The 22870-nt window shown below is 44.9% G+C and overlaps 1 protein-coding gene across 2 annotated transcripts in view; it reads right to left on the bottom strand.

The window, feature by feature from the left end:
• Positions 1-22870, bottom strand: part of adamts17 (ADAM metallopeptidase with thrombospondin type 1 motif, 17) — a 96222-nt gene that overhangs the window by 49212 nt on the left and 24140 nt on the right. For both annotated transcript variants that reach the window (XM_080766100.1, XM_080766101.1), the window contains exons 4-7: positions 21077-21252; positions 16757-16840; positions 16111-16268; positions 10574-10617 (exon numbers count right to left, since the gene is read on the bottom strand). In XM_080766100.1, coding sequence (XP_080622226.1) covers positions 10574-10617; positions 16111-16268; positions 16757-16840; positions 21077-21252 — 462 coding nt within the window. The remainder of the gene's footprint in view (positions 1-10573; positions 10618-16110; positions 16269-16756; positions 16841-21076; positions 21253-22870) is intronic.

The following is a 22870-nucleotide window of genomic DNA, read 5'->3' as shown; positions in this document are numbered from 1 at the left end:
CCGACCTCCATCTGAAAATATGTTTCCACATTTGTTGGGCCCTCGTCGTTCTGAAAGGGGGCGGGACTGTGACGCTCTATACGTCAAATCCATAGAAATAGTCATCAAGAATACGTAAGCTTAAGAACCTAAACATCCATCTAACAGTGGAATATCTATATGGCGGTAATGAAACTATGAGGATACACTATAGAGTGCCATGTCTACATAAAATACTATCTAAGTTACATAAAGTGTTCTTCACCTGTGTCTCCTCATGGACCAATCAGAGCAAGACAGTGTTGTGCTTCCAGTCGAGTCCATACAGATTAGAGGTGCTCCACCGATTTAAATTGGCAGTGGCGTGCACAGATAAGACACTAGGGGTTGCGAGCACCTGCCCTTTTCCCTCTGGACACCAATGTGCCATTTGGATTTTTTTTTGTACAGTGTACACTGTACAGTATGTGGACCATGGTGACATTGATCCAGGATTCTTGATAAAACCTTCTAATATATTATTTAGGCCACAAAATCTATGACCTTCTGAGCCCCAATCCTGAGGCAAACGGCTGTCCACCTCATGAACAGCTCTCAGCGGGTAAATGGGGCTGGTCAAGGTCTCAGGTTCCAACTCCGATATTTTAGATTTTCCCTCCCGGACCCCCGTGGCGTTTAAGAGGTTAAGCCACAAGGTGCCCTTTTTTCACTTGAGCACCTGCCCCTCTAAAGGTCTGCACGCCATGGCCGAGGGAAGTAGCGGTGCCGGGGGGGCTGGAGCATCCCCTCCCCCCAGGCACAGCCCCTCCTCGGACAGGAGGGGGAAAATAATAATAATTGTAATCAAAACAGATTTATGTTACTGTAAATGGACCCGATTTACACTCAAAATTACTCTATCAATGATCTTTTATCACTGAGCTGCACCTGTTATATCAGATATATAGTTGAACATCACTTCGCCTCGAGTTACGTGCATTACAAACGTACACACACGCACACACACAGACAGAGAGGTGGCGCATTTATAGTTAGATGCAGTATCAATATCAAAATAAATAAAAGTACAAAATGTGAGTACACTTTTTACCAGTGCTCTAGTGTAGTGGTTCCAAAAGTGTGGTCCGGGGACCCCTAGGGGTCATTGAGGGAGTTACAGGGGTCCCCAGTTTTCACTCTCAGAGTAAATTAAAATAGATTTTACAATATAAATTGGGGGTCTCAGAGATAGAAATGCCATTCAATGGGGGTCTGTGGATGTCAAACTGGGGTGTCCTTGAAATTAAGCACTCGCGTGATCTGTCGGATCCGTGTGGAGGCTGTGTAACATGTGAGTAAAAAAAAACCAAACTAAAATAAATAAATAATAATAATATTGGATTAAATTCGATTAAAGAAAGACGTAACATGTTCTGGCACAGGTGGGGGGAGGAGGAATTAACGTAATGGTGCGGTCCTGGCTCGGATTGGGTTGAAACGGTTGAGAATCACTGCTAGAGCCGTAAAAATCTTCTCTTATGGGGGTGCCTGACTTATCTTTTCAAATGGGGGTCCACGGGCTAATTAGTGTCAATTTGGGGGTCCTTGACATGAAAAGGTTTGGGAACCACTGCTATAGTGGATTTTTTTTTTTTTGCGTTGATGGAAACAGATGTCGGCCTGCATTCTTCTCAACAGGGTTTTTACAGCAACGCCACACAGAGTCAGAAAGCTGCAATTATACAGTGGATAATGTCTATCATCTCGCTAGGATTACAGGAAGGAATCCTCTGCGGATTCATGCGGATAAAAACCGCAGCAGAAGGTATAGGTTGTTTTTCACATGCTCGGAGGGTTGCATTTAAGGGGCTGTTTACATGGGATGCTTATTAGTTTAGCGGGGGGGAAACCCATGGTAATGAGAAAGTACACACAGGCGAGCCATGTGTAATGGGCACATGAATGAGAGTTAAACGACCAAAAGAGAGGCTGCACGGCTGTTGATTCCATCGACTAAAACAATGGCGGAAAATGTTCGTCAACTACCTTATTTCACTGACAAAAACTAAAAAAAAGCTAAGCTATGATGAGAAACAAGAAATGTCAGGGACTATAGTGGAGAAGAGATCCAGTAGAACTAAATGGTGGAGAGGGACTAGTGGAGAAGAGATCCAGTAGAACTAAATGGTGGAGAGGGACTAGTGGAGAAGAGATCCAGTAGAACTAAATGGTGGAGAGGGACTAGTGGAGAAGAGATCCAGTAGAACTAAATGGTGGAGAGGGACTAGTGGAGAAGAGATCCAGTAGAACTAAATGTTAGGGAGGGACTAGTGGAGAAGAGATCCAGTAGAACTAAATGTTAGGGAGGGACTAGTGGAGAAGAGATCCAGTAGAACTAAATGGTGGAGAGGGACTAGTGGAGAAGAGATCCAGTAGAACTAAATGGTGGAGAGGGACTAGTGGAGAAGAGATCCAGTAGAACTAAATGGTGGAGAGGGACTAGTGGAGAAGAGATCCAGTAGAACTAAATGGTGGAGAGGGACTAGTGGAGAAGAGATCCAGTAGAACTAAATGGTGGAGAGGGACTAGTGGAGAAGAGATCCAGTAGAACTAAATGTCAGGGAGGGACTAGTGGAGAAGAGATCCAGTAGAACTAAATGTCAGGGAGGGACTAGTGGAGAAGAGATCCAGTAGAACTAAATGTCAGGGAGGGACTAGTGGAGAAGAGATCCAGTAGAACTAAATGTCAGGGAGGGACTAGTGGAGAAGAGATCCAGTAGAATTAAATGACAAGTGATTTCATGTTTGGTTGCGCTCGAGTGTTGCACTCTGCAGATCTTCAAGCTAGCAGCACAACTCGTTGTGAGCTTGTAGATCGGCTATTTTCAGCATGCCACAACGTAGTGCTGCACGATTCTGTGTGTGTGTGTAAAATCTCTATTTATTTTCCTCCACAAGAATTAGGAATCTCACACGATTCTCATTTATCCCATAAAAATATGCATCGTCTTTATTCTGTAGTTGATGAACATTACTACGCTCAAAATGCGTCACCTGGAGCCATAACTACTGTGGCTTTAAAACAAAGTGATTTTTTGATTAACTGTGCAAAACTACACTACACTAGTCAGACATTACGACACCATCACAGCCTGCCAAAATACATTTCAGTCGACAAAATCAACTGTACATCCTGGCTGTGTGCCGTTAGTGGTTCCTGCTCTCGTAGCTACTAGGGGTGTAACGATACATTTGAACAGCGATACGATACGTATCATATGGCTTTAAGCAACTAGTCGACTATTCAACTAGTCGACTAGTAAATCCACTTGTCGACCTTGTTGGTACTAGTTGACTAGTTGATAAGAACCAAAAACAATCCCCCATTTTTGTAGGCCTCAAGATCAGCTAGATTATAGTTATAGTCACCAATGTACACAGTTTAAAAAAATACAACTATTATTAAAATAATACATAATAGGTAGGCCTAGTTTACTAGTCGACTAGTCGACTAGTAAAAAAAGTGATACGGAATGTAGCGATATGGAATGGAAAATAAATTGAGCTCCATTATCTTCTTCTTAAAATGTCTTCTAAAAGCAGCGCACCGGAGGAAACGGAGGAGTCGAGCCAGTGGTGGCCGAGCAGCCGATCAATGCAATAAACAAGAAGTTATCCGGCCTTTCAGTCAAAGACAACACAAACCTCCAACCAACCATATAATGTTGAACCTGTATAAACTCAGCGGACAGGGAGGTCACTCGTCTAAAAAACTAAATGTCACCGGCGGTAACAAGTAGCGGGCGCATGAGGTAATGCATCTTTTATTCTTTTTATATTTTTTCATCCCCCCGCAGCATCAAAGATCCGTTGAAGCCAGCACTTCTGAAGCTAAAGCCCCGAGACAATGGAGCCATGATCCGCAGCTCAGCTATTATCAGTGCACAGATTTGACTCAGCGTTAAGGCTGATCAAACAGGGATGTGAGTCCCGGCTACATCCAGTCAGACAGAATCAAACAGAGCGCCTAAATCCTCATCAGCCTCTAAAACTCACAAGCACTCCCCGTTGTTTACGGGGAGTTCATCCCGCCGCGCCGCGGGAGGAACCGCTTTGTTCAATCAGAGGCCTGACGCACATACGCAACGCACGTGCACATATGCAACGCGCACGCACATATGCGACGCGCATGCACATGCGCAAGCGACAAGCAGAGCACGGCGACACAAACACAGACCTGCGCACACACACACACACACACACACACACTGTGTGTATCCTGGACTGACCCTGCTGCCCGGACCATGACCCCAACCTCAAAATCCCCCCATGCATACGCCCATTAACCCATTAATACCAGAGGCTCGTTCTACATAAATACACCCCTGAAAATGACTGGTTCTCACACTTTCAAGATGATTTAAAAAAGTTAAAACAATATCAGATGTACACACTGTATTCTTGTATTTGTTTTACTAAGAGTAAGGTTAGAAGTTTATAGATTTAGGTTTAGGCAAAGTTTAGGGGTTTGGTTTCGGCACCATTTTACTGGAGGTTAGGTTTAACCATTTAGACCTAGTTTACTGGAGGTTAAGGTTAGGAATAAGGTTATAGGTTTAACTGTTTAGACATAGTTTACTGAGGTTACGTTTAGACTAACAGGCCTGTTGTGGTCATTCAGGTCTAATATTATTGCCCACTCATTTTGTGTGTCTATGGCTAAAATGGAACGTTGACAAAAATGTCCACCACAAGCCAACATGTGGCGATGACATGCACAGAATACTAGATAATACTTGAAATTCATCACCAAGTCTCTATACGATCTACAAGCTCACCAAGTCTCTATCCGATCTACAAGCTCACAATGCGTCACAACAAACCCCAGCATAGGGATGCTGATGGGGTTCGAGTGGTTCAAGGGACACTTTAAACATATGTTAATGTCGTTTAGAAGATTTAGAACGCTTTCCTGGGGTCTTTATGTGTGTAATATGTGTTTTAAGATATTTTAGCAGTGAGCCCACTCAGCCCAGTGCCTCTGATGTCATCGACACTGGGCTCAATCTAAAATATCTAAAACCACATTATTACACACATAAAGACCCCCAGGAAAGTTTTCTCTATCTTCTAAACATCATTAACATTGATGAACAAGTTTCCCTATAACACCCCGAACGCCCGGGGGTATTTAGGACCAGCGATTTGCAGCTTCAGAGCCTATTTCAAGGTGGCACGGCGTCATCTTGGATGTAGCTAGATGTAGCCAAAACACCCCTGAGGGGATCGACAACAAAGGCAGCTATGATTACTTCTAACGGGGCAGCGAAGCGACGGGACCACGATGGGCCATCAAAAACATAATATTTGGTTAGAATTGGAAGCATTGATTTAGATCAAGAGCTATTCACGTTTTAAGATTTTCTTTCTCATCCACAAAAATGTAGGGTCACCACTTTGGATGACGTCCCAACCGGAAATGACCAACAGGCGCTCCCAGCCTGTGGAGCGGTGCGCTCGGTTATGAAATCATTAATGTTCCGTCTTTTGATTAATCTCCGTCCTGGGCACTGAACTATTTGATATGACGGAGATCTCCGTGCCGCTCGGGTGTTAAATGCCATGTAAAAAATCCTAATGAAAACATATTTCCCCTCAGGTTGTCCTCGAGACGTACTGGATCTTACAGGGAAACATTCACACATTTTTTGTAGCGTTAATATATTTTGAAACCCTTTTTTTTCACCCAGTGCCACACAACTCTGTTTGATGGAATGCCAAGGGTGAGCCAGGAAATAGCAGCCAGGAGAATGAGACTAGGAGGACACTGCCAAAGACACCAAGAGCTGCCAGCCAGCAAACTAGTGCTGTGGGAACCAACACACGGGCACCGGTCACGAGGACGTCCCACGCCAACATACGTGGATGTACTCAAGAACGACGTAGGAGCCCAAAGTACCAACGAACTGGCCAGATGTATGGAGAAACGGGATGACTGGAAACGACGATGGAGGGCTCGTCTGAGGACGACCTAGAGAGAGAGCCAACACTGTAAAAGAAATGTGGCTGCAAAATGCCCAAACAACATTCGTCTAAAGTGAATATTTTGGCAGAGATGACAATTTGTTTCGTAGATTTCCAAAGGAGCAATCTCCGTGGGCGCCCTCTAATCTAGGCCACGCCCTCTACTTAACGAGGTCACGCCCTCTACTCAACCAGGCCACGCCCTCTACTCAACCAGGCCAGGCTAATTGGGCCAAACGGCCTGCGATTGAACTGCGACTGTAAATCAACGTTTCAATGACAAAGTATTCCAGAGTAATGAGGCTGCAAAGGTGAGGTGGAATTGAAGATTAGTCAAATATCTTAAAGTATAAACCTTGAAAAAAAGACAGATGAAAATGTGGAAAGTCTGAAGTTTTAAAGTTAGATAATGACGGAGTAATCAGAGCACAGAAAAGTGATTGGTAACGGTGAGATAAATGCATTTGAGGTTAAATGTTGTGAACACTATATAGGGGGTTGAAATGTGCCATCCCCTGGTGCCCCCATACATGACGCCCCCGCATAGGCGTTCCTTTATTCCATTCTCTTTCCCCTATACTCTGGAGGAGGAGGAGGAGTAGGAGGACGAGAAGGAGGAGAACAAGGAGGAGGAGGAGGAGAGCGAAGCAAAAAAGCAGCTGTTTCCACTGTACGTCTGTTTGTCTTTATCAGGCAGACCTCCTTTCATTCCCCCACACATGCGCACACACACACACGCACGCACACACGAACACACGAACACACACACACACACACAGACACACCTTCAGCGCGACCTCCTTCCATTCCCACACACATTATCAAGTTTTTATCAGCGCCAAACAGAGCTGTGATGTCATGGAAGCAGTGACATCAACACAGCGCGCCGTGCAGCGCCGACTGGACTGGAGTGGAATGGACTGGAGTGGAATGGACTGGACTGGAGTGGAATGGACTGGAGTGGAATGGACTCTAGTGCTGCATGATTCTTGCTCATAATTTGAGTCTGGATTTTCCTCCACAATAACCAAGATCACGATACGCTCACGAATGTCTTTTTTTCCCCATGAAAATATTGTCTTTAGTCTGTAGCTGCTGAACATTACTACATTAATTATAAATATGTAGTCTTTAGTCTGTAGCTGCTGAACATTACTACATTAATTATAAATATGTATAGTCTTTAGTCTGTATTTACTACATTCAAAATGTGTCACCTGGAGCAAAAACTACTGTGACTTTAAACAGACAACATCAAAGTGCTTAAAGACTTAAACCTCTCTTAAAGTCTCTCTCTTGTAGTTACAGAGTAACTAAAATGAACTGGACAGCTAACTGAACTAGTGCTGCACCATTCTGGATCACATGTAGAAATGAGATCTCACAGGTGTCTGAATCTAGATCTCAATCTTTTTTTTTTCGATTAATTGTGCAGCACAGGACTGAACTGGACTGGACTGGAGCACCGCGCGGGGCAGAGCTCCGCTCCGCTCCAATCCGGGCCATGCTCTCTACTGTACCATTAATACCGTGGACGTGCTAATCTTCCCACCCAGCCTGGCAGCACGCACACACATGCACACACACACACACACACAATGAGAACACTCCTGCTCTTTGTGCTAGCTGGCCCAAAGTGTGTGACCCACTTTGAGCCACGCTATAATCACAGAGCTCATAAAAAAGTCCTGTTCCTCTCTCTCTCTCTCTCTCTCTCTCTCTTCCCCCCCTCTGCACCTTTCCTCTCTCTCTTTGTCCCAGGCCAGCCCAGAGTCAGCGTTTTTCTCCCCCAAACAAATGTTTGGATTTAGTTTAGTTTTTTTTTTCATGGGGGGGGGGGGGGGGGGGATTTGGTATTCCTCCTGCCTTGCACATGCCCGCCCAGACAGAGAGACGGACAGGCAGACAGACGGTCGGGGACCCCCCAGACAGACAGGCAGTGGGGACCCCCCAGCTCTCTCCCGGTGGAGCGGAGAAAACAAGGTGGATGAAAGCGAAGCGAGATATATGAGAATGATAAGAGAGATAGAGATTGAGATAGATAGAGAGAGAGAGAGAGAGAAAGAGGGAATTCCTCGTCCTGTTGGAAATCAGCAGCAGCCTGTTCAAAGGCTTCAGTTTTGAAAAGGCTCAAATGACAGCCTTGCACGCGCACAGCCACACGCACACGCACATGCACACGCACACACACAGAAAAACAAATATTGCTCCCAGAGGAAGTGACATAATAACACAGCACTGATCATATCCACCACTCCTCTTTACATGAAGGACAAACAACAACAACAACACAATGTGGTCACATGGGGAGACGATGGCGCAAAGAGAGAGAGAGAGACAAACGATGTGGGGCTTTTATTGGAGAGAGGCCAGTTCTCTTCTCCACTTCCACAGTCAGGCATAAATCACTTATTGCTGATGGAAGCGTTCCCGACGTTACATAATGCACTGGTGGAGATGTTTGTAGAGGAAGAAGAACTGTTCTTCAACCACCGAGAATGAGGTTTCGATAGATCACTTCATGATCAAAAGAATGAGGCTTCGATAGATCACTTTATGATCAAAAGAATGAGGCTTAGATAGATCACTTTATGATCAAAAGAATGAGGCTCCGATAGATCACTTTATGATCAAAAGAATGAGGCTTCGATAGATCACTTTATGATCAAAAGAATGAGGCTTCGATAGATCACTTTATGATCAAAAGAATGAGGCACAGAAAATAACATTGACTGAAACAAAAACAAACCAACAACAAAAATACAAATGAAAAAAAATCACACCTGTGTGAAGTAAGGGGCGCTCTTATCATCGTACATCATCATGACGTGACATGTCGATTTAATTTGCTCGTCTACATATGACGTAAATTATCCATTCATTGTCAATGGCATTTAATGCCATTGACAATTTAGGTTGGGCAGAATGACCAAGAGTGGTCACACTTGCCCAGCCAAAATAAGGGAAAATAAATAGTAAAGTAAGTAAGATGAACAAAAAAGAGAAAAATTAATGAAGAAAAAAAAAGATACATGACATAAACCGAGAATAAAATTACAAAATATTTGTATAATATAGTCTACTGAATATGCCTCCTTGGGACATTGAAATTGATGCCGAGTAGTTAAATTAAATTACAACTGATCGCTCAGGAGTGTTTCCAAGTTGTTGAAGTGTGACATGAAAACTGTCTTTCTGGCCAGAATTGTGCGGTAGGTAGCCTCACTTTTGTCATGCGAGTGTTATGGACTTTTGGAATACAGCGAGGTTGCATCATGCTCTCGCCATTCTGAATGCATCGGCAGCAGCATGCCATGGAATGTTACGGAGGGTCAGTGGGGCAGTGTGTTGAAGGGCGTAATGCCAGACAACAAGCGGCTCGCGGTGTCACGATCCGTCTCTCTCACTCCTCAGGGACACCCCATGGCGAGACTGACAGACCAGAGGGCAGCACAGATGCATTCTGGGAATGCCATTCCACAGACTCAAAGCATGAGAGCCAGTCAGTGTCTCATCATTCTGTGTCTATACCGACTAGTGTAGCGCAGGGGTTCTCAACGTTTTTTTGGCTGGGGACCCCCGGAAATGCTTTGGCCATGTCTCGCGACCCCCCCCCCCCCCCCCCCCCAATACAAACCGACTGCAAAAATAAACCTTAATATTAGAGAAAATATATCATACATAAATACTGAAACCAGATATGAATCATTAAGGAAAGTTGCATGTACTACTATGTACTATGTACACTCTTCATTTCCATTTTCCAGCCATTCAGTTGCAAAAAATAAAAAGGAAAACATATATATATATATATATATATATATATATATATACACATATATATTAAATAATTTGGGGACCCCCCAAAATATTGTGACGACCCACCCCTTGGTGACCCTCCCCTTGGTGTAGTGACTCGAGTCAATGGTGTTCCAAAACTTTACTAAATGATCCTGGCGGTTATACACTCATATAGGATATGGACGGCGGAGGAATTAGTTACCGGTACATGATTTTCCAGCAGCTTGTTGCGTTGCTTACTGTCGATCATGGACACACCATCAGATGAACTGATACATGGACACACCATCAGATGAACTGATACATGGACACACCATCAGATGAACTGATACATGGACACACCATCAGATGAACTGATACATGGACACACCATCAGATGAACCAATCAGAGATCTGATACATGGACACACCATCAGATGAACCAATCAGAGATCTGATGATCAAAGGAAGACGCCAGGGGGGCAGGGTTTCTGAAGACACACTTCAGTCCATCTTATCTCTGCTCTGTCCCTCCCAGACCACGGGGTGAAGGGTCAACACTCTGTGTGTGCATGTGTGCGTGTGCATGCGTGCGTGCAATTGTGCGTGCGTGTGTGTAACTCTAGAGGAGTTTAAAGTGCCACCTGTCTGTCTCTCAGTTTCAGGAGCCAGATGTCTACAGGTCACCAGAGGGCCTAGACCGCCTGTTCACACACACATCACACACACACCCTCACCAGAGGGCCTAGACCGCCTGTTCACACACACGCACACACACACACACACACACACACACACACAGTATACTCACCCACGGTATCACACGGCTCGTCCTTGTGAACGCAGAAGTCTGTCCTGAAGGAACAACAGAAACACGTTAACAGAAGTCTGTCCTGAAGGAACAACAGAAACACGTTAACAGAAGTCTGTCCTGAAGGAGGAACAGAGAAACACATCAAGTCATCTGATGCTTTCTGTTTGTTTTTGATTGTATCCACAATTTTGTAACCCCCTTTTTTTAAACATCTGCATTACTTATAATTTACCAGAAGTCTACACAATTAGAGAATGTGAATAATTGTTATTTTGATCAACGTTTGCCTGTTATCTCTCCTAACAGTACCAACATCAATACAGCATGGAATTGTGGACAAAATCTTATCCAACGACAACAGAGGCTAAATGTCATCAAATGGTGGTCCGTGGCTCAAATGGAAAATTGATAATGGACCTTGATGTGAAGAGGGTTGAAAACCACTGCTCTATAGTTCAGGGGTTCTCAGCGTGTTTGGCTGGGGACCGCCGCCTCGCTCCCCTCCCCACCATCAATACAAATTGGCCGCTACAATAACCTTAATGATAGGGAAAATACATCATAAATAAATACTGAAACCAGATATAACTAGAACTGCACTCTGCCGAGTGCATACTTGCTTGTTGCACACTAGTAGGCCATAAATGGCCTACTAGTGCGCAAGCAGAGCGCGCAAGTACTTTCGACCGCTGGAAACTATCACATCTCAGTATCTCTGTGAAGGAACGTTTGAAATGTATAATCATTACGTGTAACTATTTGCTACCTAACTACTTTTTTACAGAAAAATGAATCATTGATATGTGATGAAAAAAAAGGTATATAAACGGAATTAAAATATATTATACAGTATAATTATTTTATTACTTATTGTAAATTGTCAATTGTTTTAAATGTATTTCATTTTGTACTATAGTGATATTAATACTAAATCATGATCAGAGTAATATGTGTCTCTAACTTCAATTTCTGTAATAATACTTTCAAATTTGTTGAAATATACATGATCTAAAATACTTCCGAAATCTGTAGTTGGATTTATATCTCAGTGATGACGTAAGAGAAATGGTCATCTGTGTAATTTTGTCCCACCAGATACCACATTACGTCATCGTTGACAGCTGGGACCAGAGTACACGGTGTGTATATGTATGACTAGCTCTCAGTGATGACGTAAGAGATATGGTCATCTGTGTAGTCTGGTCCCAGCAGACCAGGCACAGATTTACAAATTACAAATCACATTACAACTACATACAGAGTATGTAGTTGTAATTTGATTAGCAGTATACTGTGGTTACTTGGTTCCAAAAAGTGAAGCCAAGTTTTTTTCAACCGTAAGTCTGTGCCTGGTTTGCTGGGACCAGTTACAACATTACGTCATCGTTGAGAACTGGGACCAGAGTACATGGTGTGTATATGACGTAATGTTGTAACTTGTAACTTGTAACTAGTCCCAGCAAACCAGGCACAGACTTACGGTTGAAGAAAACTTGGCTTCACTTCGAAGAGACCAAGCGAAATGATTACTTGCGCGCTCTGCTTGCGCAAGTAATCATGAAGGGAAGTTTATGCATGCACTATGTGTACTATGTAAACTCAAAATGTCCATTTTCCAGCCATTCAGTTGCCAAAAAAATGCAAATAATTTGAGGACCCTCCGAGGGGTTGCGAGAACCCCTGCTATAGTTGACTATAATGGCCTAGACTGGAAGTCACCTATGCTTTTGATGGCATAGGCAGCTGGGGAGAAAATAGGGAGAAACTAGGCGCAGCTGCTGGACAAAGGACTAATTAATTTAAGCGACAGAGAGAGAGAGGAGTGTGTGTGTGTGTACGTCAATTTAACAAAGTGCAGACGATCAGAAATCAGCAGAGAGTGAGCGACGTTTGCCGAATTGAAGTGGACTCGGCCCCAGACTTTTTTTTTCTCCCTAAAAAAATGTCATTGCACTGTGCACTGGTATGCTGCGTATGATTAGGACTCGACACGCACGTTCATACACATACACACACGCAGACGCACGCGTGCACACACACGCGCGCGCGCACACAGACACACACATTTAGCCTTTATAAAGCCATTCTGGGTGACCTGCCCTCTTAAATTTCATCCAAATTCGACTTGGTCCAAAACACCCTAAACCTCAGGTCAAATGCTTGGCTGCGGTGTGTAGTACCAGCATTGAAATCCGAGGGGGGTAAAACGTGTCTGGCCTTCTTTGGCCCTTGGTCGTGGAATGATCTAGTCCAGAATAAAACTGGCTTTGAAAGTTCCCTTGAGAAGTTTCAAAAGGATCATTTTTGATGTTCAGCTCAGTGGCCTTGTGGTTAGAGTGTCCGCCCTGAGACTGGGAGGTTGGGGTTCAATCCCTGGCCGGGTCATACCAAAGACTCCAACAAAATGGGACCCAGTGCCTCCCTGCTTGACACTCAGTATCAAGGGTTGGATTGGGGGTAAGTCCCTGCGACATACTAGCGTCATGTCCAAGGGGTCTACTTGTACATCAAGCTGCCTCACGCTACAGAAACAGGAGATAGGCTCCTGCCCTATGGGCCTCATGGCTCGGCAAGGCTACTTACTTATCTTTGATGTACAGTCCAACACCTGCACATGTTTGGATATGTACTAGCCTATGTTCATGCCTATATATTTATTATATCAGTTCAGATCGTGTAGATTGTGTATATGGTGTATTTTGCCCTGATACTAAAAAGTAGGACAGGTGACTTGTTGTATTTTATGCATAGGTACTTTAAGGTGTATTATGGTTATGGATGTTGTATTTGCTGGTTCAAAATGTAACATTGACGATGTGGTATTGAAGTGTAATTTTATTTCTGCCTCTTGGCCAGTTCCCATTTGTAAAAGAGATGCAGTCTCAATGTGATTTTACTGGTTAAATAAAGGTTAACATGCACAGACACACGCACCCACCAGTTTTGGAGATATGGCTTATAGAGTGATGTCTTGCAGAAAACAGCGAAAACAGGCTTGAAAGGTTCACTTCTGTGGTCTCTAGCATTACACCTAGCTACATTTATTTCACATTTACATTGTTTCAGACATGCTCTAGTATGTGAAGAGTCTGCCTGTGCTATTAACTGATTTTGGGGGAAACGTTTTTCTCATAGTTCTACTGGATCTCTTCTCCACTAGTCCCTCCCTAACATTTAGTTCTACTGGATCTCTTCTCCACTAGTTCCTCCCTGAAATTTAGTTCGGATCTCTTCTCCACTATAGTACCTCCCTGACATTTTAGTCTAGTTTTCTTTGTCGACCAAATTGTCAATATATTTAGTCATATAGACCGATTCAGAAATGGGTTTCATGGTCGCAGGCATCGTATTTCCTGTAGGCAGAGACGACTCATACAGTACTAAGCATTCACTGCTTTGTCTCAACCATTACTATAATGGCTCTGGTCTCAGCCACCACGGTAGATATTTTGACATTCTGTTTATTTAATGTTGCCACTACTGTTGGAGCAGCCATAAACTACACAGGTTCATCCCGATGTTCTGGGCATCTTTGTAATGTTAGTGTTAGTAAAAAGCAGGTAAAAGAGTAACGTTTGAGGCAGACTAACATCAGTCAATTTTCCATTCACTGTAGTAGAAGGAGATGCGGGGAAACCGCAGATATGTCGTCTCCGCCTACAGGAAATACGTTGCCTGGGACCATGAGACCCGTTTCTGAATTGGTCTATTGATTAGTTTGCATTTCGTTTTTATTTAGTTTCTGTCAGTGAAAAAAGGTAGCCGACAAACATCTTTCGTCCTAGTTTTAAATGGGTTTTTTTGTGCCTTTCACCTTTATTTTTCTTTATGGAGGGAAAGACAGTAGGCTGACAGGCAATGGGGAGAGAGATGGGGGGTTGACATGCAGTAAAGGCCATCGGGATTGAGGGTCGAACCCGCGGCACACTGCCAGACCTGGGCCACCGGCAAAGGTGCCTGGACCGCTGAGCCACGGCCCAGGCCTTCGTCCTAGTTTTAATCGACGAAATGAACACACACACGTAGAACAACATGCATTTAATTTGTCTCCATGTCACCCTCTCCTCCTCCTGTCTGACAAAATGTGATCCCCAAATAATACCCCCCATCTTCACAGGGCTGTGTGTGTGTGTGTGTGTGTGTGTGTGTGTGTGTGTGTGTGTGTGTGTGTGTGTGTGGGATCAGGTTTACAACAAAGCACCTCAGGAACAAAAGACCCCTCTGTACGCCCCCCACCCCCCCACCCTCCACTGGAAGACAGACAGGATAGGATCTGACAGGCTAACATGAGCACTCATTTAAACAAAAGGATTCTCTCTCTCTCTCTCTCTCTCTCTCTCTCTCTCATCGAATTACATCAGGTAATTACAGCTAATCCTAAATTAAGAGTGTGTCATGTCGTGCCAGACGCCGGGTGTCGTTCGCCCCTCGTTCATGTGAGTTTGCATGTTCTCCCCGTGTCCCCTATAGGGTAGGTACCCTCACGTTATCCCCGTGTCCCCTAGGGAAGGTACACTCACATGTTCCCCCCGTGTCCCCTAGGGTAGGTACCCTCACATGTTCTCCCCGTGTCCCCTAGGGTAGGTACCCTCACATGTTCTCCCCGTCTCCCCTAGGGTAGGTACCCTCACATGTTCTCTCCGTGTCCCCTAGGGTAGGTACCCTCACATGTTCTCCCCGTGTCCCCTAGGGTAGGTACCCTCACATGTTCTCCCCGTCTCCCCTAGGGTAGGTACCCTCACATGTTCTCTCCGTGTCCCCTAGGGTAGGTACCCTCACATGTTCTCTCCGTGTCCCCTAGGGTAGGTACCCTCACATGTTCTATCCGTGTCGCCTAGGGTAGGTACCCTCACATGTTCTCTCCGTGTCCCCTATAGGGTAGGTACCCTCACATGTTCTCCCCGTGTCCCCTAGGTTAGGTCCCCTCACATGTTCTCCCCGTTATAGGGTAGGTACCCTCACATGTTCTCCCCGTGTCCCCTAGGGTAGGTACCCTCACATGTTCTCCCCGTGTCCCCTAGGGTAGGTACCCTCACATGTTCTCCCCGTGTCCCCTAGGGTAGGTACGCTCACATGTTCTCCCCGTGTCCCCTAGGGTAGGTACCCTCACATGTTCTCTGTGTCTCCTAGGGTAGGTACCTTCACATGTTCTCTCTGTGTCCCCTAGGGTAGGTACCCTCACATGTTCTCCCCGTGTCCCCTAGGGTAGGTACCCTCACATGTTCTCCCCGTGTCCCCTAGGGTAGGTACCCTCACAACAAACATGCAGTAATCCTGGTCTCTATATTGCCTCCCCCTGGCCAGCCGGTGCGCCTGATGGAGGGGAAAGGAACTGGTTTGAATAATGCGTTCCTTCCACACGCTAGTACGTCTAACCGGGGGAACTACCCCCTGTCAAGTTGAAGCATGAGCTCAGTTCGGGTCTATCTCCAGGTCGGCAGAGGGAGAGCCAGGATTACAGAAAGAATGTGGGTTACAAAATCGTGGTATAAAAACGTAAGAGGAAAAACCACAGAAGTGCTCCAGACAGGTACCTAGTGACCAGCACGGCTGTGTCCACAGGGGGGATGTCGTCCCTCGCTCCCGGAACGTGGTTGGTCCCCAGGTAGCGAGGACCCCCGTACTCCTGCCACTGCCACTGGCAGAAGCTCTCCAGGGACCTCTCCCCATGGTGGCTCACCTTTAACTTCCCCTGGAAGACAAAATGTCACAGAGCAAGCGTTTCGGTCACTCACACGGTCAAACACATCTCTCTGTTGTTAAACTACAACATGACGTCACTGAGCCGCGATGGTAAGACACCACCGCTCACCCAAACACATCTCTCTGTTTTTACTAAAACTACAACATGACGTCACTGAGCCGCAGTGGTAAGAGACTCACCGCTCACCCAAACACATCTCTGTTTTTACTAAAACTACAACAAGACGTTTCTTTCCTTATCACCTTGGCTCAGTGACATCATGTTGTAGTTTTAGTCAAGAGATGGTCACCTCTTAACCGAAAACCGGACTATGAATAGAATAGGCCTCTAGTCGACTGAAAGTAGTGTTTGACTCGGGTCAGTTGGGGCGTGACCAGCATCTGCTGCATGACGGGCAGGTCGTTTGGGTCAGCAGAGAGTTAACGAGGGGTCCAAGGGTCGACGGGGGAGGTTAAAAGGTGAAAGGTCATGCTTACGGGGCGGGTGTGAAGCAGCACCAGTTTGGTGACTCGGATGTTGATCCTGATCCCCAGACTCTGGTGGAGGAACATGTTGTAGACCTGTTGGAGAGAAGACATGGACACGTGTTATTTTTGAGGGGCGCTAGCCTCTCCTATATACAGCTTTGGTCCTCACAAAATGTCCGCAACATAAACATTAAATGCCATTGACAATGAAGGGAATATGTACGTCATCTTGTCCCCACACGTCTCATATTTGCCATCGACAACACTGCATGAAAAGAGGGTTTAACGGCCAGGCAATTATGGGCACTAGATTTGCCCGCAAACCTCATGTTTAGCATACATAATCGCCCATAAACGCCCGTAACGTACCATTGTTGTTAAGTTTATCTGGAGTTTCCTGTCACATACACATGGTTTTTGCGCAGTGCAATGAAAAGAGAAATAAGGTCAAATGTCCGCAACACAAACATTAAATGCCATTGAATGAAGGGAAATTTTACGTCATCTTGTCCACACATATATCTCATATTTGCCATCGACAAATATTCGGCCATATCCACTTTCCCAAAGGTGCTGACCTCATCACATTTGTGATGACGGCTGTCGCCGTTTTTAGACCAAGGAGTGTTTTTCGTGCTTGGAATGGATTCAGAAACCCCCTAGTTTGACATGTAACATGCTACTTAAAGTATGATTAAATTTTATATTGGTTGTCTATGGTGTGGTATACAAAAATGGCCATAGCTTTTTTCGTGATGTTTCCGGCAGAGCAAGCCTCTCATTCTGTGGACCTTAATGACCAAGTGAATAGAAAAAAACACAAATAAAAAGTATGTCATGACATCACAGGTTAATCCTTAAAGGGCCTTTTGCAACCAGATCTTATTTTAATGATGTTTGGGAGACGAGAAACACTTTACTTGGGTTTTTATGTGGTTAATGTGAGCCCAGTGTCCAGGACATCATGGAGCCCATGGACACCTTGAAATACTGAAATATCTAAAAACACAAATTACCCACATAAAAACCCAGGAAAGTGTTTATTGTCTCCCAAACACCATTCAAATAAGATCTGGTTGCAAAAGGGGTGAAGTGGCCCTTTAACCGTTGAGCTTTTGGGCCTGTGGAGGTTGGCTCCGGGTAGAAAACAGAGGTAAGCAAATTAAATTGGGATTGACATTTAAAATAGTAAATGCAGCTTTGCCCTCTATGCCCTCTGTACCCGGCCGCATACCTGACAAACTACCTAAAAAAAAGTGAGCGACTCCCACAGCCACAATACAAGAGGAAGCGTGAACAACGATCTGGTTCCACCCACTTTCAAAACAAACATGGGCAAATTCTCCTTCTACAGCACTGCCACCCAAGTGTGGAATGCCCTTCCTCCCTCAAAAAATGCAAATCACTGGCGTCCTTTAAAACAGATTTGAAAATCCACCTTTGAGCATGCCAAAGGGAGAGGAAATGATTCCCCCCCCCACCCCGCCCCACCTTAGTCTAGTGACTACCCCCACCTCCTTATAACCCCTTCTTTGTTCCCCAACCTGTATATGTTTAACCTTTTATGATGATTTTATTGTTGTTGTTAGTTTTCATGTCATGATTATGAATTGAATACCCAGGACCTGAATGGAAACAAGACCGCAAGGACGTTTTCCGGTGATCCCATTGGACGTGTGTGTTTGACTGTACCCTGTACTGATTACTTTTCTGCCAATAAAGTATTCATTCAATCAATCAAGTAGCAGTGGTCTAGGGAACCAGTTATACAGGTTCATAGTAGCAGTGGTCTAGGGAACCAGTTATACAGGTTCATAGTAGCAGTGGTCTAGGGAACCAGTTATACAGGTTCATAGTAGCAGTGGTCTATGGAACCAGTTATACAGGTTCATAGTAGCAGTGGTCTATGGAACCAGTTATACAGGTTCATAGTAGCAGTGGTCTATGGAACCAGTTATACAGGTTCATAGTAGCAGTGGTCTACGGAACCAGTTATACAGGACAGTTCATAGTAGCAGTGGTCTATGGAACCAGTTATACAGGTTCATAGTAGCAGTGGTCTATGGAACCAGTTATACAGGTTCATAGTAGCAGTGGTCTAGGGAACCAGTTATACAGGTTCATAGTAGCAGTGGTCTATGGAACCAGTTATACAGGTTCATAGTAGCAGTGGTCTATGGAACCAGTTATACAGGTTCATAGTAGCAGTGGTCTATGGAACCAGTTATACAGGTTCATAGTAGCAGTGGTCTATGGAACCAGTTATACAGGTTCATAGTAGCAGTGGTCTAGGGAACCAGTTATACAGGTTCATAGTAGCAGTGGTCTAGGGAACCAGTTATACAGGTTCATAGTAGCAGTGGTCTATGGAACCAGTTATACAGGTTCATAGTAGCAGTGGTCATTTAAAATAACTTTTCTTCTTTCCCTCTAAAGTTTTCCTGCTTGCGTCTCAGAGGAGGAAAGCTGGTAAGCTGCTCTAGTAATGCAGTTAATACAGAGCACACACACACACACACACACACAGTACACACACCCCGGGGCGAGCAAACCTACGCGTTTAGCTTAAATGGGCATGTCACAGAGTGACTTAGAAAGAAGTATGTTACGTAGAAACGGTCTCTAAAACTCAAAGAGAGAGTGGATTATGCTAACTGCTCCTGACACACAAGGTCAGCCCAGAGACCACACACACACACACACACACACACACACACACACCTTACAGTTACGCTGCGTTCACACGGGCAGATGCAAAGATACAGTCTACTGTTCATTGTCAATGGAAGCCAGCGAAATGAAGATACAAAGATGCAGTCTACCATTCATTGCCAATGGAAGCACAGCAACATGAAGATACAAAGATACAGTCTACCATTCATTGCCAATGGAAGCCAGCGACATGAAGATACAAAGATGCAGTCTACCATTCATTGTCAATGGACGCCAGCGACATGAAGATGCAAAGATGCATCCGACGTGTGTAGCTGCTGCAAAAGCTACAAAGCTACAAATTGAAGCCGAAATGGGTTCTGTAGCTGATTATTCTCCATCTCCGCTTTTTTTCTTATGTCCAGCTTTTGGTGTGTGTCCACAAACTTTGTCTTACACAAACATGGACAATTTTACGTCTTAGTGTAGCGGAGCATATACTGTAGGCATAGTGTCTATTTTACACCAACAACCGTGGGAGCAACACATTTTACAAAGCGACAAAGATGCTGTGATCTTTGCATCTCCCTCGTGTGAACGCACCATTAGGCTGATACAGAACAATGTGATCTTTGCATCTGCCTCGTGTGAACACACCATTAGGCTGATGCAGAAAATGTGATATTTGCATCTTTGAATCTCCCTCGTGTGGACGCCCCATTAGGCTGATACAGAACAATGTGATGTTTGCATCTTTGCATCTGCCTTGTGTGAACGCACCATTAGGCTGATACAGAACAAGACGAAAAATGTTCGCCCACTACCTTTTTTCACTGACAACAACTAAATAAAAACTAAGCGACAGTGTGATGACTACAACTGAGCAAAACTGGGCAATTTCATAAAATAAAATAAAAAACTAGAGTAAAATGTTATAGGGATGGACTGGTGGAGAAGAGACGAGTCATTCTATGTTTGGTTGCGAACGGTCTGAAAATAGCAGATAATATAATTATTGTGATTCAATGAATGAATTAGTTAGAGGTAGACTTTTTTCTTTATTAATTTAGAAAAGCCAATTATTCTATTTTCTCCTTTCAAGACACTCAAAGAAGGAGCAGTTCCAGTTCAAGTACTTGTCAAATGACCTCTCCAGAGTAGGTAACTCTACCACATCAGAGGGAGTTGAAATGACCTTGAGTAACTTAAGCTAAGGGGAAGATGACAACACAGTGGAGTGCCCTACAACAGCTCTGAACCTTTTAGCTTCCCATGGTTTGAGGTCGTTTGAGGTCCCCCTGTTATGGTAAATAAACAGTAAATGGTGCATTTACATAGCATAATACATAGATTAGATTGTGCATTACATTCACAGACATTTACACACCTTTACATAGACTGTGCACACACACACACACACACACACACACACACACACACACACACACAGAGTAATCGTTAATCGCAAATAGTTGTGTGACAATTACATCGTCAACCTTTTATAGCACAATGTTGGAACCCATTTTGTTCCAGCCGGTGCCAAAATGCCTAAGAAGCTGTAATCCCGGGGAGAGCCCCGACCTGACCTCATGATAACCTGGGGAGAGCCCCGACCTGACCTCATGATACTCTTGTCAAGAGTCTGCCAACCTGGGGAGAGCCCCGAAGCTTACTCACCATGTTCATGACGGTCAGCAGGAACCTCTGGGCAGCGTCCGCTCCGTGGTACTGCACCATGTCGGAGTCTGCGACGACCACCGTCTCCACCGTATAGACCCCATTGAGGCGGATGGCGTTCCTCTTCCCGCGCCCCTCCTCGTTGGCCCCTCGCCATCTCCTCTCCTTCTTCTTCCCTACCGCAAACAGACAGACGAGAGACAGACAGACAGACAGGCCGAGGTTAGATCACATGTGTGGAGTTTGTTTCATGTTCTCCCCGTGTCCCCTAGGGTAGGTACCCTCACATGTTCTCCTCGTGTCCCCTATAGGATAGGTACCCTCACATGTTCTCCTCGTGCCCCCTATAGGGTAAGTACCCTCACATGTTCTCCTCGTGTCCCCTAGGGTAGGTACTCTCACATGTTCTCCCCGTGTCCCCTAGGGTAGGTACCCTCACATGTTCTCCTCGTGCCCCCTATAGGGTAAGTACCCTCACATGTTCTCCTCGTGTCCCCTAGGGTAGGTACTCTCACATGTTCTCCCCGTGTCCCCTAGGGTAGGTACCCTCACATGTTCTCCTCGTGTCCCCTAGGGTAGGTACTAGGTACCCTCACATGTTCTCCCCGTGTCCCCTATAGGGTAGGTACCCTCACATGTTCTCCTCGTGTCCCCTAGGGTAGGTACCCTCACATGTTCTCCTCATATCCCCTAGGGTAGGTACCCTGACATGTTCTCCTCGTGTCCCCTAGGGTAGGTAGTGGTACCCTCAAATGTTCTCCTCATATCCCCTAGGGTAGGTACCCTGACATGTTCTCCTCATATCCCCTAGGGTAGGTACCCTCACGTGTTCTCCTCGTGTCCCCTAGGGTAGGTACCCTGACATGTTCTCCTCATATCCCCTAGGGTAGGTACCCTGACATGTTCTCCTCGTGTCCCCTAGGGTAGGTACCCTCACGTGTTCTCCTCGTGTCCCCTATAGGGTAGGTACCCTCACATCCAAAAGGTTCAACAGTCACTAACAGGCTTAAGAACAGGTTTTTCCCACAGGCTACCAGGCTGTTAAATGAGTTAAATTAATTCAGTTAAATCAGGTTAAGTAAGTTAAGTAAATGTGCAATAAGTCTCAGTGTCTGCACTATCTATGAACTTTCTTTGATATACCCTGTGTTTGCTTATTGAGTGGGGTTTTTATGTTGCCGTTTTTATCACGTTTTTATGATCGTGTTTTATAGAGCACCGAAGTCTGACGTTAATATCGGTAGAGGGCGCTAAGTCCAAGATCGTTTGTTCCCATAAGTATAGGACTTATGAACAAGCAGGCCCCATCCGTGCATAAAGTGTGATGTGATGCCTCTTGGAACTATGACTGGTGGCCTTCTGTTGGCACTGTTTCTTTATTGTCTATGTACTGTGTGATCTGTTTGTTTGCATGTTTTATGTATATCCTGATGACAGCTGTGCACAAAACAAATTTCCGAAAGGACAAATTAAGTATCTATCTATCTATCTTATCAGTGCAATTATAATGAATAAAAAAGTGTTACAAGTCAATCAGTCAATCACACGACCGAGCTAGTTATAGCTGACGGCTATAGTTATCCGTCCGTGATCGTGCTCCAGTCCCAACGGAAGACATAACCCGGCCAGCGGCCAGTGTTTTCATGGCGGTCCCTCGATAATGTGATTCGTTTGTTAGTTCATAAAATGAAGAAGGAAACATGCATGATCTGTCCATGTGTGTTGCAGACGTTATAACGATCCGGTGCACTGCAGATTATTCACGGGCAAGTCGATGCTATTGCTTATGCTTAC

Source organism: Protomyctophum bolini, assembly GCF_963924005.1.
Source record: "Protomyctophum bolini genome assembly, chromosome: 1".
NCBI lineage: Eukaryota > Metazoa > Chordata > Actinopteri > Myctophiformes > Myctophidae > Protomyctophum > Protomyctophum bolini.
The sequence above is the reverse complement of the archived record's forward strand: the minus strand, read 5'-3'. Positions and strand labels throughout refer to the sequence as shown.